Source organism: Leptopilina boulardi, unplaced genomic scaffold, assembly GCF_019393585.1.
Source record: "Leptopilina boulardi isolate dan_hultmark-lab unplaced genomic scaffold, ZJU_Lbou_2.1 LbouV2_38, whole genome shotgun sequence".
Taxonomy (NCBI): domain Eukaryota; kingdom Metazoa; phylum Arthropoda; class Insecta; order Hymenoptera; family Figitidae; genus Leptopilina; species Leptopilina boulardi.
The window spans coordinates 2,956,529-2,971,728 of NW_026137951.1; the positions used below are offsets into that span (position 1 = coordinate 2,956,529).

The following is a 15,200-nucleotide window of genomic DNA, read 5'->3' on the forward strand; positions in this document are numbered from 1 at the left end:
TTTCGCGTAATTTATTATCTGATAACAATTTTCTTTTTTAATTTATAGAGTGTCAAAGAAATTTTTTTAACTCTAGCATTGTGTTTTAGTATTTTTTTAGCAAATTTTTCATTTTACACTGTAAAAAGAAGGTACTAAAATAGTACCGATTTTAGGTACCTATTAAAATAGAAACAAAAGGCAATTTAGTACCTAAAGTTGGTATTAATTTAATACCTCTCGTTTTACAGTGTAATTATGGACAAATTGTAACAAATTTTAAGAAATGACAATATTGTAAGTGATATAATTTTTTCTAACATAAACTGTGTCAATTAATTGTAATTGTAGGTATTTTTCTATTGTAATTAATTACCAACCATTGATATTGGTGGTATGTAATTACAGTAAATAATCAAAATTAAGGTGCAAATGCTACTTACAATTGTAATTATTATCGTCTTTAACTATTATCGATTGTAACAATTACCAGTTGTAATTATTATCAATTTAACTATCAACAATAGTTACTCTTTATTTATTGTAATTGTAACAATAATAATAACTACCATACACTGTAAACAGAATTTTTTTCAAATACCATTAATAGTGTAACTACTATAGTTACCATAAATATATACCATATTTACCATAAATTGTAACTGTTACAACTATCATTAATAGTAACTATTACTTATAACAACCATAAATTGTAACTAGTATTTACAACTACCATAAATTGTAAGCAATACTTACATCTACCATAAATTGTAAGTATTACTTACAACTACCATAAATTACAACTATTACTCGTAATTACCATGGTTACTTGTAAATTACACGGAAAAAAGTCTTTACCTAGAACAGCTATTATAAGTTTCACTAGAACAGCGAAAGTTTTCCCTATTCTAAAGAAACATATAGCTGTTCAAGATAAAGATTTTTTTTCCATGTAAAAAAAACGGTAGTTAATTTGGAAGCGTTTAACTAATGGTGATTGATTATGGCAAAAAGTAGAGAGATGAATGAGAAAAGATTGAATTGTATATATATATACTATACTAACCAAGCCTGGGGCAAGGCCGAAGTTGGACTTGTCTCGCCGTGGGCCACGATCTCCCTGCGATCTTATGAATGAATCGCCGTGACTTGAGTTAGTCTTACTCATTCTCGTTATATATATATATATATATTTACTCGTACGTGTATTAATTCTTCGTAAATAAAAAAAAAAAACCTCATGATAATCATTTCTCATTGACATTGAAAAAAAAGAACAAATTCCTTTGAAATAATTTCAAATTTTATAGGAAAATTCTAAAACAACAACAACAACAATAATAATAATAAAAGAATAGTAAAATTGTAAAATGAAATTAACTGCTTTTAACTAATTAAGACTCAATTTATTTTATTATTAAAGTAATTAATTAATTAAAATGTTATCAATATTAATTATAATAATTTTTCAATTAAATATAAAAATTAGTACATTAAAATTAACAAATATTTTCTTCTTTTTTTTTTTTTTTGCTAGAATGCTATATAAGAATCGAATTGCTAAGAAAGCTCCTTGTCTGACCAAAAATTGACTCATTCTACTGGCTGTATAATTCAAAAAACTTTTCATCTCTATACTGTCTGACCAAACTGACCTTTACTACTGCAGAATTTAAAAAGATGAAAACTTTCAAATTTCCCGTCAGTGCTTATAAAAAAATAGAATATTAATATTACAATTTATGGTATACAAATTAAAACTATTACTATTATTATGGTAATAGTTGTTAGTATAGTAATTATTACCATGGCAACGGTCACTAATAGAGTAACATTTACCATGGTAACATTTACCATTGTAACATATACTAGAATAGCAACGCTTACTATAGTAACTGTTACCAGTATAGCAAATATTACTATGACGCTTACTACAGTAACTATTACCAGTATAGTAACTATTACTATAACGCTTACTGTAGTAACTATTAAAGTATAGCAACTATTACTATAACGTTTACTGTAATAACTATTACCAGTATAGCAACTATTACTATAGCAACTGTTACTGGTATAGTAACTATTACCATGATAATGGTTACTAATAAAGTAACGGTTATCATGGTAACTATTACCTTAGCAACACATATTGGTATAGCAACGGTTACTATAGAAACTGCTACTAGTATAGAAACTATTACCATGGCAATGGTAATAGTAACGGTAACTAATATAATAACGGTTACTATGGTAACAATTATTATTATAGTAACGGTTATTATAGCAACGTTTACTAGTATAGTTACTATTATCATAGCAACTATTATCATAGCAACTATTATCATAGCAACTATTATCATAGCAACTATTATCATAGCAACTATTATCATAGCAACTATTATCATAGCAACAAATACAAAGGTTACTAGTATAGCAACTATTACTATAGTAACTGTTACTATTCTGGCAACGGTTACTAGTATAGTAACTGTTACTATTCTGGAACGGTTACTAGTATAGAAACTGTTACCTTGGCAACAGTTACTAGTAGAAAAACTGTTACCATGGCAACAGTTACTAGTATAAAAACGATTATTATAGCAACGCTTACTTGTATAGCAACTATTATCATGTCAACGATTACCTTAGCAACAAATACAAAGGTTACTAGTATAGCAACTATTACTATAGTAACTGTTACTATTCTGGCAACGGTTACTAGTGTAGAAACTGTTACCATGGCAACAGTTACCAGTAGAAAAACTGTTACCATGGCAACAGTTACTAGTATAGAAACTGTTACCATGGCAACAGTTACTAGTATAAAAACTGTTACCATGGCAACAGTTACTAGTAGAAAAACGATTATTGTAGCAACGCTTACTTGTATAGCAACTATTATCATGTCAACGATTACCATAGTAACAAATACAAAGCTTACTAGTATAGCAACTATTACTATAATAACTGTTACTAGTCTTTCAACAGTTACCATAGCAACGGTTACTAGTATAAAAACTATTGCCATGGTAACGATTACCAGTATAGCATAACAGTTACCATGACAACGAATGCGAATTGTTATTATTACTATTTTCATTAAAAGAATAATATAGTTGAAAAAGCCAATTAATTCGAATTTAAAAGTAATCACTAATTATTCACTGTGTATTTAAATTGATTAATTGCCTTGTTTTCTCACTTTTATTATTATCATTATTACAACTATAATTCTTTAAATGTAACGTGCTATACACAGCGTATCTCGTAATCAGTTCCCCCTAAAAAGTTGAAATAGTTGTTTTCACAATTAAGTGGACATGTTAGCACTTGTTTATCGTATATGTGATTGCGTATACTTTCGAATAATGCTCTGACTCTTCTCGTAACGTTATATAGACTGGCAATGACATGCCATAAAATACGCTCTGATTCATTTGATTGTCTTTTGAAACCCATAATTTTTCCCCAGTGCGTATAGTAACAACCCCATTTACTTGAAATATTTTTTTAACATATACGTGTGTATGTGTGTGTGGGTAAATACAATTTCTAGATTCAAACCTAACGGGCAAGTGTGATAAGTATCCTGTAAACTGATCGTTACATTATATGTACACTTGGAGAAATGTGCCTTTATAGTATAGAGAGAAACGAAATCAAATGGAATTTATTCGATAGACGTATTTGAAGCTGATTATATTTACGCGATCTACTGATATCTAACACATATGGTTTCTATTTATATATATATAGAGAGAGAGAGAGAAATATTATTGGATTTGTCTAAAGAAAATTTTCCTTTGAGATATAATTAAAATCCGCGTGCAAGATTTATTTGCTAATTTATAATATCAATTAAATTCAGATCAAGTGTTAAAAGAGAATTAAACACTGTGTGTAAAATATTAATAATGTTTCAACGTTTATATATTGTATAAAGATTAACAATCGATTTCTGCAATTGTTTCACTTTATGGGCCCTTATATTCGGTTTATTTGCTGCTAATTGAACATTCATGTTTTTATTTATCTTTTTTTTTTTTTAACAAATATTAATTTTCTTATATCGTTATTTATTATATGATCATTATTATCCCAATAAATTTTATTACACTATAGTTTTATTTAGAAAAAAAGAAATACTCGCATGATTTAATTTTCATTGTTTATTACAATTATTTACAAACTTAAAAAATAGACAATTCTTTTCTAACTATTATTAGTTAGTTATTTTTAATAATATTTTATAATTTAAAAAAATTATTTTCTGTCATCAATAAATAATATTTTTCAAGTGTTTAGTAAAAATTGAATAAAAAAAATCATTATATTATTATAATAAATTTTGCGCATTTTATAAAGAGAAAAATATTACTTTTACAAAACACTCCCCTTTTTGTGAAATACATAATTTATTTAAGTATATTCCACATATATAAGAGGAACGTTTTGTGATTACGTGAAATAAAAATGTCACATGTTTTTCCATATTTTTTTTCTTTTTTTTTGCGTATACATATATAGCGGATCTAGAAATTAAATGTACATCAAAAAGCAATTTATGCTTTTTATCAGCGAGTGTAAAATATAATAATTAAAGCGTCTAGTGTAATAAAGGTATAAATTCTATTTTAACATCATAAAATCTTTCGTTTTATGACGTCTAACGCCTCTCCTCAGTCCAGTAAACCGAATGAGGTTTACGTTCAGTAGTATATTTCTGAGTGAGGCCTATATAAACAGTGATCAGGTATATATAGATATATTATGTATGTATATACAAACAATTCTCTCCCCATCCCTTCCAAAACTTATCATATTTTATATACTTGTTAGCAGTGCACTCGTATTTTACATTATGTCAATTTAACGATCATAAAGCACGTTCCTTTGATTGAGTGATGAAAAGACTTCTGAAAAGTTTAATTATTCAATTTTTTTTTGTGGTTGCTAAGGCTTTTTTTTCTTAGGAACGGTATCTAAGAATTTTTTTCCATAGTAACGGTTGCTAAGAATTTGTTTTCATTAGCAACGGTTGTTGATAAGGATTTTTTTTCCTTACCGACGGTTTCTAAAGATTTTTTGTTCCCTAGCAATGGTTTCTAAGGATTTTTTATTCCCTAACAACGGTTTTTAAGAATTTTTTGTTCCTTAGCAACGGTAGCTAAGGAAAAAATCCTTAGCAACGGTTGTATCTAAGGATTGTTTGTTCTCTAGCAACGGTTTCTAAAGATTTTTTGTTCCCTAGCAACGGTTTCTAAGGATTTTTCATTCCCTAACAACGGTTTTTAAGAATTTTTTGTTCCTTAGCAACGGTTTCTAAGAATTTTTTGTTCCTTAGCAACGATAGCTAAGAATTTTTTGTTCTTTAGCAACGGTATTTAAGGATTTGTTTCCATAGCAACGGATGCTAAGGATTTTTTTCTTAGTAACAATTGTATCTAAGGATTTTTTGTTCCTTAACAACGGATTCTAAGAATTTTTTGTTCCTTAGCAACGGTAGCTAAGGATTCTTTTCCTTAGCAACGGTTGCTAAGGATTCTTTTCCTTGGCAACGGTATCTAAGGACTTTTTTTCTTTAGCAACGGTATCTAAGGATTTTTTGTTCCTTAGCAACGGTAGCTAAGGAAAAAATCCTTACGAACGGTTGTATCTAAGGATTTTTTGATCTCTAGCAACGGTTTATAAAGATTTTTTGTTCTCTAGCAACGGTTTATAAAGATTTTTTGTTCCCTAGCAACGGTTTCTAAGGATTTTTTTATTTCCTAACAACGGTTTCTAAGAATTTTTTGTTCCTTAGCAACGGTAGCTAAGGATTTTTTGTTCTCTAGTAACAGTTGCTACACGGAGAAAAAAGATTTCTTTTATAAAGTAACTTTTACTACTTTCAGAGTAAAACTGGACCAACTCGAAGTTTCTGCGCATCTCTGGCAATTTTTACTCCAAAAATAGTTAACTTTACTCTAGAAATAGTAAAACTTACTACGGAAACAGTAAAATTTACTACAGAAATAATAAATTTTACTATTTTTGGAGTAAAAATTGCCAGAGATGCGCAGAAACTTCGAGTTGGTCCAGTTTTCCTTAGCAGGTATCTAAGGATATGTTTCCATAGCAACGGATGCTAAGGATTTTTTTCTTAGTAACAATTGTATCTAAGGATTTTTTGTTCCCTAACAACGGATTCTAAGAATTTTTTGTTCCTTAGCAACGGTAGCTAAGGATTCTTTTCCTTAGCAACGGTTGCTAAGGATTCTTTTCCTTGGCAACGGTATCTAAGGACTTTTTTTTCTTTAGCAACGGTATCTAACGATTTTTTCCATAGCAACGGTTGCTAAGAAAAATTCCTTAGCAACGGTTGTATCTAAGGATTATTTGTTCTCTAGCAACGGTTTTTAAGAATTTTTTGTTCCCTAGCAACGGTTTCTAAGGATTTTTTATTCCCTAACAACGGTTTTTAAGAATTTTTTGTTCTTTAGCAACGGTATCTAAGGATTTGTTTCCATAGCAACGGTTGCTAAGGAAAAAATCCTTAGGAACGGTTGTATCTAAGGATTTTTTGATCTCTAGCAACGGTTTATAAAGATTTTTTGTTCCCTAGCAACGGTTTCTAAGGATTTTTTTATTTCCTAACAACGGTTTCTAAGAATTTTTTGTTCCTTAGCAATGGTAGCTAAGGATTTTTTGTTCCCTAGCAACGGTTGCTAAGGATTATTTTCCTTAGCAACGGTATCTAAGGATATGTTTCCATAGCAACGGATGCTAAGGATTTTTTTCTTAGTAACAATTGTATCTAAGGATTTTTTGTTCCCTAACAACGGATTCTAAGAATTTTTTGGTCCTTAGCAACGGTTGCTAAGGATTCTTTTCCTTGGCAACGGTATCTAAGGACTTTTTTTTCTTTAGCAACGGTATCTAAGGATTTTTTGTTCTCTAGCAACGGTTTCTAAGGAATTTTTGTTCTCTAGCAACGGTTTATAAAGATTTTTTGTTCCCTAGCAACGGTTGTATCTAAGGATTTTTTGTTCTCTAACAACGGTTTCTAAGAATTTTTTGTTCCTTAGCAACGGTTTCTATGATTCTTTTTGCCTTAGCAACCGTTGTTAAGAATTTTTTTTCCTTAGCGACGGCCACGAAACCCTAGTTTTTTTCTAATTTTTATTATTTATAATTTTAATTCTTGTGAATTTTTTTTTTCAAACAATTTTCGTTTCCTTCCGCATTTACATAAAGATTTCTTTCGCGAGAATTCTACGTTTAAAATATGATAACTGTTTTTCTCATTCACGATGCAACACTATTGACAATACAAAATCACACAAAACTGATTTTTATCATTATAGAAACTCTGGGCATTATAAAAAGGATAAAAGGACCAATTAAGTATAGACTGCCTTAATGAGTAGTTATATATATATATATATATATATATATATATAAAACGTACTCCATTCGTCGCCTTTTTTAAATTGTTAATTACAGTTAAGGTGACGTCTTAATTACAATCCCATACATAAGTTAATTAGAAAAAGTAATTAAATCTCTCTCAGAAAACAATAATCATAAGTTTTTAGTCTCATATATATATGCGATATGTTATAATTAAAAAGAATTTAAAAAATATTTCACAAGAATTAATTATAATTGTAAAAAAATTAAATCAATTTTTAACCCTGGATTTTTGAAGCAATTTTTTCTTTTTTAATTTTAATATCAGCACAATATTAAATTTACACGATTCTTGATATAATTAAATAAAAATATACTCGTGGAATTTAATAAAAAAAAAATAGGAAAACTAAATTGAGATATTTTCTTTTTGTTTATAATTTTTTTTCTTTTTATCATTATAATTCCTTTTTTTTATATTTTTATGATTTACAACCCAAGCATATATATTTTTTTTATATTCTAATAATTTAAAAGCTAAGCATATAATATTTTATAGCTTACCAAAAGGATGAGGACAAACATTAATCCAAATATACAATACCTATATACCAGTTCCGGACAATGAGATTGAGAAAAAAAAATACCACACTAAACTTTTTTCATGCTCTTTAGAAATAGAAAAAAAAATGAAATGAGTATAAAAAAAAAAAAATATCATGAATTTATGAAGAAAATTTTTTTTTTTTTAACACACAAAAAATGTAATCACTCGCGTTCACTAATTTTTTTTTTTTGAAGTTAAAAAAAATATATCACACTTACGAATTTCATTTTTAATCCGCGTAAAACGCAGTCTCTTCTTCTTCAGGAAAAGGTGTATATATGCGAGACGGCAGTTTCCGTTCGCCGGACAAGTCGGCCAACAACTAGCGCGGTAGTCTTGTAAAATGTTCGAATTACCGCGCTCCTGCCTACAAACAACTCTCGAAGAAGGGGTGGGTAAAAGATCGTTCTGAAGGTAGGCGAGAGTGAATATATATATATATTTAAAAGTAAAGTAAACTATAAGATCGGTAAAGTACGTTTTGTCAGAGGAGCTTGATCTGTTTGAAGCAAGGTGGGAGTCGGTACTGGGACTTATATGTCGTCGTCGGAGGTCGCAGAGGACCCCCGCCAATCAACACGATCCTGACAGTTTCCTCACGGTCAAGGTGATTTTTGCCCTCCTCTCAAGAAAAAAGGAAAAATTTGACCTTGCTTTAGAGTCTCTCTTCTCATCCAGAGAAAAAAAAAAGAGATAGAGATTTTTCAACTTCCCTTCCCCACCGGAAATCCGTACCGGTGATAACATCACAATGACCTTGAGTACAAGAGAGAGAGACACACAAAAAGATAACGATAATTAATCAGATAATTAATTTTCAAAGAAAAGGATGATTTATCGAATTAGATTTATACTTTCTCAAAGGATTTTTACAATAAAAAAAAGAAATATTATTTTATTCTTTTGAGGAAAATTTCAAATTTATTCTATAATTGTAAATTTATTAGATTTCAAAGAATGAAAATTATTAACTAATTAATTTCTATTTTGTTTCTTTTTTGTTCCTGATAAAAATCTTTTTCGGAAACAAAATGTAAATAAAAAAAAAATAATAATATTTAGTTAAAATGTAAAAGAACCAAGTTCATTCACTTAAAATTTTTTTTTGGATTTACTGTTGAGAGAAAATTCCCCAAAAAAAATGGTAAAACTTCTGCAAGAGTCCGTTTATAGACAAAAAAAAAGCAAACGTAAAAATTTTTTTGATCAAAGAAAAAACTGTAAGTGATTTATAAATGAAATTTAAAAAAAAAATTCAAAATTGATCCAAAAAGGCGGAGATAAATTTTTGGTTGCAAAATTTTATTGCCTCAAGGAAAATTTAAAAAATATTTCCATACAATAAATTAAATAATAATTAAATAAATAATTAGATAAAAAAAAAAAATTTTTTGAATAAAAAATTTAAACTAATTTTAACTGAATTGTATATAAAAATTAATTTTTAAAAAAGTGACAAAAAATTTTAAGTTAAAATTATTTTATATATATATATATTTATATGCATTTTAATAATGATAATTATACTTGATTAACTAAGATTCGACCCTGTATTCAATATAATGATATATAATTACAAAAAATGTGAAGTTTAGTTGAAAAATAAAACATGAAATTTATTCTTCTTGTTACTACTTAATTAGTAAATTTAACTTTGGTTTTATTATCCCAATTATTTCACTTAGCGAGACATAAAAATATTTTCTTATATTTTACACAAAGTCCGTGATAAAGGAAATCTGCATCCTTGTTCGACTTTGTGCATTGACGATGCACATGAATTCTTTCATTGGGAATAATTAAGTGTCATTAACAATTAACCTAGCCAGAGAATTTATTATTATTAATAATAATTTTAATAACAATAATAATAATAATAATAATAATAAAAATAATAATTATATTATATTATATTATCGTTATTATTATTATTATTAAAATTATTATTGTTCATTTTTTTGCAAACAAGATCGCGGAAATATAACGAATAAATTTGAATTTTCATGAATGAAATTCAAGAATTATTTAAATTTTCCTCATTTTATTATTATTTATTATTAATTTGTTTGACATATTGCTGTGGGAATTTTTCAATTATTACCACTAAATGAAAAATTAATTTAATATATTGGAAAGTTTTTAATGTTTTTCTTTTTTTTTTCTTTTAGGTGCAAAAATTAGATTTTATCGTGATAGACAATGTAAAAAAAAAATATATTCTAGTAGATGGAAAAGGGTTTTGGAATGCAATAACTATTGACATGTAAACAACATTTATGATTTATGAATATGTACGATATTATGTAGCGCATATAAGATTTTAATCATTTTAGTCATTAAATATTTTGTTGAATAATGTCAGAAATAATTTATAGACGGTCAGTGTGTTATGAGAATGTTATTTAATTTATAAAATATATAATATATATATATAATAAATAATTATATTTTTCTAATTGGATTTTTATTTTAGTATTTTTCATATAATTTTTAATTATTTATTTATTTATTTAAGTATCAACGGGCTTACAAAAAGAAAAAACGCCCTTTCGTACAAAGTACTATTATGATAAGAAAAAAGAAAGAAAATTATAATAAAAAAGAAAAAGTAATTAGTTAAGTAATTAGTAATTATCCTAAATTATTTCTATTTATTTCACTTATATTTTTTTTAAATGATGAAAATTGTTTGAAAAATTAGTTAATTGGTTAATAATATATAATAATAATAATTTATAGTATGTATAATAATAATTTGTTAATATGTTAATTTAACAAAACTTGATCTGTATGTAATTTAACAAAACTTGATCTGTATGTAATTTTCAGTGACATAATTTTTTTTAATTTTTTTTTTGAAAAATACGTTTCTATTTTTAAAAGATATAAAAAAAAATTATCAATTATTTACAAGTTTCATGTTTTTCTGAATTACCAAATATTTTTTTTTATGAAATATTTGTATTTCTCATCGTATTAGAAATTTTGTAATAACTATAGAAACGTTTGGAAATAGAGATGCTGTGAAATTTAAAAAAGGATTCTTAGTATTTACAAATGTCATTATTAATTATTGTAGATAATGGAGAATTTATTTTTAAAAGAATATTTTTACATAAATAATTATTTGCTCTTATTTTGTAACTTTGTCCTTTACCGTAATTATTGTACAAATAAGGAAATTGTATTCTTTTACGTTACACTATTAAATAAATAACGATATAATTTGTCTAAAAATGTGTTTCTCGTTTGAAAAACAATTGTTGGAAAACATATAAATATATATATATTTTTTTTTACAAAAAAGCTATCCAATTTTTATTGAACTCGTTTTTTATTATTTAACAATTTTTTTTTGTCTTCTTTGTTGTTTTCTTAATTAATTAATTAATTAATTTATTTATTTATTTATATATTTATTTATTTAATAATAAAAATTTATATTTTGATACGAATTAATAATAATTGTTAAAATAAAATTTAATTAAAAAAAAAAATGAAGACTTGAAAATAAAATGAAAGGTAAATGTTTCGTGAATCTTAATTTGGCTATATAAAGGCGAACTTTATTGCTCTAATTTGCATTCAATCGGGAACATTTATCTAGCATTCCACGGTTTGCTCATTGGATTACAAAGTCACTTGCAGACACAGTGAATCACAAATCCGATCCACTTACAAGTTCGCTTGCAAAAAAAAACAAAGTCATTGCATACCTTCAAATGACAGTAATGATTGTTACATTGCCCCTAATGTCCTACGCTTTATTCAAAACTAATCGTCAGGTTGCAACGTTTTTTTTTTTTTTTTTTTTTTTGTTGCAATCATCACATTTCGTGTTCAATTATCGAAATAAGGAGTGGCTATCTTAATTTTATATATTTTTTCTCTTTTTAATTACCATTTTTTTTTTTTTTTATTAATTTTTAATTTAAAAAAATTTATTTGTTTAATTAATTATTTTATTAATTTTATGAATTAAGTTACATAGTTTATTTTGTTAATTAATTAAAATTATTTATTTATTATTATTCTTATAAACAAATTTTCACATACAAGGAAAAAATTAAAGTTAGAAATAAAAAAATTTCTTTGACGAATATGTCAACAACTAAAAAATCCCCCCCCCCCTTTCTGTAAATTCTTTTAATTCAATAAAAAAAAAAAAAAATGAATGAATGAAAACTCATCATCAAAAATCACGGAAATTCATATATTATAATATACGATATTCTTCCTCATGACCGCAAAAGAAAATTACATCGCGTTTGAATTGTAAATTGAAATAAATTCAAAACAAAATTTTTTTCTTTCGCAAAACTCTTGATATTAAAATACTTCCGCTTTGCATTTTTTACTAACAAATGAGATGTCAGTTGCTAATGAATTCCGGGTCGTTATACGAGATGTGACTATAGACAAAAGGATTATCATTTTCTTTTTTTTTCAAGGTTGCTCGTAAAAATCAAGATCTACCACAAAATAAAAGGGTTGGGGGGGGGGGGTTATTTATTAACATAAAAATCCATAGTTAAAAAAAATATGAAATTAAAAGTTAGGCATTAAATATAATATTATAATAATATTCTAAATTATTCTAAGCATATTCGCGAGATTGGACATTTTTTAAAGATTTTTATCTTTATAATAAAAAGATTTGTAAAATGTGCGTCATTATTTTTTAACGGAAGTCCTTTAAAGGAAATTGAACGTGAAAAAATCTGCATAATCGTATCAGCGCAACTGTATATTATTTTGATGAAAATAATTGAGAAGAGAATGATATTGTGTGATTATTAAATAAAAAAATAAAAATAAAAAACAGACATGTGGATTATAAAACGAGTTTTTACTTTTTAATCAACAAATAATTGCTCTCACATAATTAATTGTATGTAATATGCATAATCGAGAAAAATCGTTCTTTATTGGAAAAAAAATCAATTTTACAAACGAAATTTTTTGACCCAAAAAAAGTTTTATTTACTTTTATAATTTTCTCTTATTTAATTTATTGAAATTTTTAAATACATTAAATTAATTTTTTCATTTTTTTTCAAACTCCAATTAAATTTAAAAAAAAAAATTTATTCTTAATTAACATTGTGTAATGTATTATCAAATGAACTAATTTATGCTGTAATAAAAAGAGAGAAACAAACAAAGATTCCACTTTTCAATCTCTGTCAGTGATTATAAATAATCAATCAGAAAAACAGAATAATGACGTGAAAAAAATTAATTTTCTATGGAAACGATTATTGACACTGTACATACATACTCGAGATTTTTAAATGTGCAAAAAAACTACACATTACACAAACTTAATTAAATGCATTGTTTGAATTTTTTTTTTTTATAAACACATTCAAGAAAATTGCTCTTAAAAATGAAATATAAAAAATGAAACAAAACATGTTTTTCTTTTTTTTATGAAAAAAAAAATATTTCCTGATTAAATAAATTTTTTGTGTGGGGGATTTTTATTTATTTCATAATCAACTTTTTTTGTATTTGAACATCACATTTTGACTATATTGAATTTGTTTGTGACAATAGAAAAATGTGAGATTAATCACGTAGTTTTTGACCTTTATCACATAGAAATAAGAATTGAATATACTTAAATTCATGGCTTTTTAAAAACCAGCACAAAGAAGGCTAAAGCGTGAATGATTGATTAGCCTTAATTTCCTAAATTCGTTTCATATATTACCGAGGTCGAAATGAATCATTATCGATATAAATTGAGGGGGGAAAAAGTAAATTTTTTAAATTTGAACCCTTTATAAAAGTAAAAATTTATATGTAAAATGTTAAATTTGTGTGACAAATTATGCAAAAATTAAAAAAAAAATGATAAAACAATTTTTTTTGTGCGAATAAAACGTGCGCAAGTGAGAGAAATAAATTTCTCAGATAAGATTTAAATGTTAATTAGTGTTAATGCCAAGACATTCTTGTTAAACCAGATACAAGATATAATGATGATTCGCTTAATTTGTCATGAAGCAATAAGTAATTGATTCTACTTTCTTAAAAATTCAGTTAACATGATAAAGTGATTTTCCTATTTAATTTCCCCTAGTTGGAAAATTATTTAATTTTCTTTTAAATATTGAACCTTTTCAATTTTCAAATTAATATATAAATATAAAAACAGAATTTTTTTTAAATAGTTAAAAAATTTTAATTATTGTATTTTAGCTCAATGGGCTAAAAGTACTAAACATTTAGAAACAAAGGGCACAGGGTTCGATTCCATCTAGATTTAATATTTTTCACTAATTGAAAAAATTAAATGTTTATAATTAATAAATATATAATAAATAATAAACAATATAAAATAGTAAAAAAAATATAATAAACTATAAATAATATAAATATAATATAATATAACATAAAAGGAGAAAATATTTTGATTAAGTTATTAAAATAATCTGTTTGCAAAAAACAAAAAATTGACGGAATAAAAAAAAAAATTCAATCTTGTTATTATAATCTAATGATTGTATTGATGAAGACTATTTCCTGATTGATGATTTCCTGATAGCAATAATTATTTTCTAAAATTTGTTATGTTCACATCGATTTAAATGAATTTTAATTGGTTTATTTATTTTTTTCCTTTTTTTTTTTTTGCGAGAAAATCAAACTTGCGCGCATGTTATATTCTAAAATATTAGAAATGTACGCAGAATCGGATCTTATTACTTTTAATCGGTCAAATTATACTAATTTAAACCACGAGTCACATGCGCCTGCTACTGATCATAATCAAGTTTCCCATATCCATTACGTGATCTCTGTATAAAACCTCTATGTATATACAGTTTCAAGTTTCTAACAAGATAAAGAGATAATAACACTCCTGGCTGTTAAAGGAATTATCCTGACAAGAATCGTTCAATCAGTAATAATATATCAAAAAAAAAGAAATCAAAATTGTCATCGAGATGACAATTTTTTGATTTTTAGAAAAACTTTTTTTTGACTTAGAAAAAAATTAACTTTTTTTATATTTATTTCTAGTGTAAAAATTTTAATATTTATTTTTTCATTTATTTCCAATAAATTTTTTTAATGAAAATTATTTATTTTAAATAATAATTTGAAATTAATTTTTTTCTATATTCTTTTATAGATTCAATAATAGAAGAACAGAAAGAGAGAAAGGTCTAATGAACCAAAATGAAGGAAACGAGGCAATAACAGAAATGGT

At 25.7% G+C, this 15,200-nt stretch overlaps 1 protein-coding gene and 1 long non-coding RNA gene across 2 annotated transcripts in view; one reads left to right on the forward strand and one right to left on the reverse strand.

Annotated features, from left to right (window-relative positions):
* The window catches only part of LOC127288185 (uncharacterized), a 37,269-nt gene extending 28,778 nt beyond the window's left edge, over positions 1-8,491 (reverse strand). Inside the window, exon 1 of the mRNA XM_051315493.1 lies at positions 8,197-8,491. Coding sequence (XP_051171450.1) covers positions 8,197-8,205 — 9 coding nt within the window. The 5' untranslated portion in view covers positions 8,206-8,491. The remainder of the gene's footprint in view (positions 1-8,196) is intronic.
* LOC127288193 (uncharacterized) overlaps positions 1-15,200 on the forward strand; it is a 30,908-nt gene extending 15,708 nt beyond the window's left edge. Inside the window, exon 3 of the long non-coding RNA XR_007844001.1 lies at positions 15,123-15,200. This is a non-coding gene — a long non-coding RNA (uncharacterized LOC127288193). The remainder of the gene's footprint in view (positions 1-15,122) is intronic.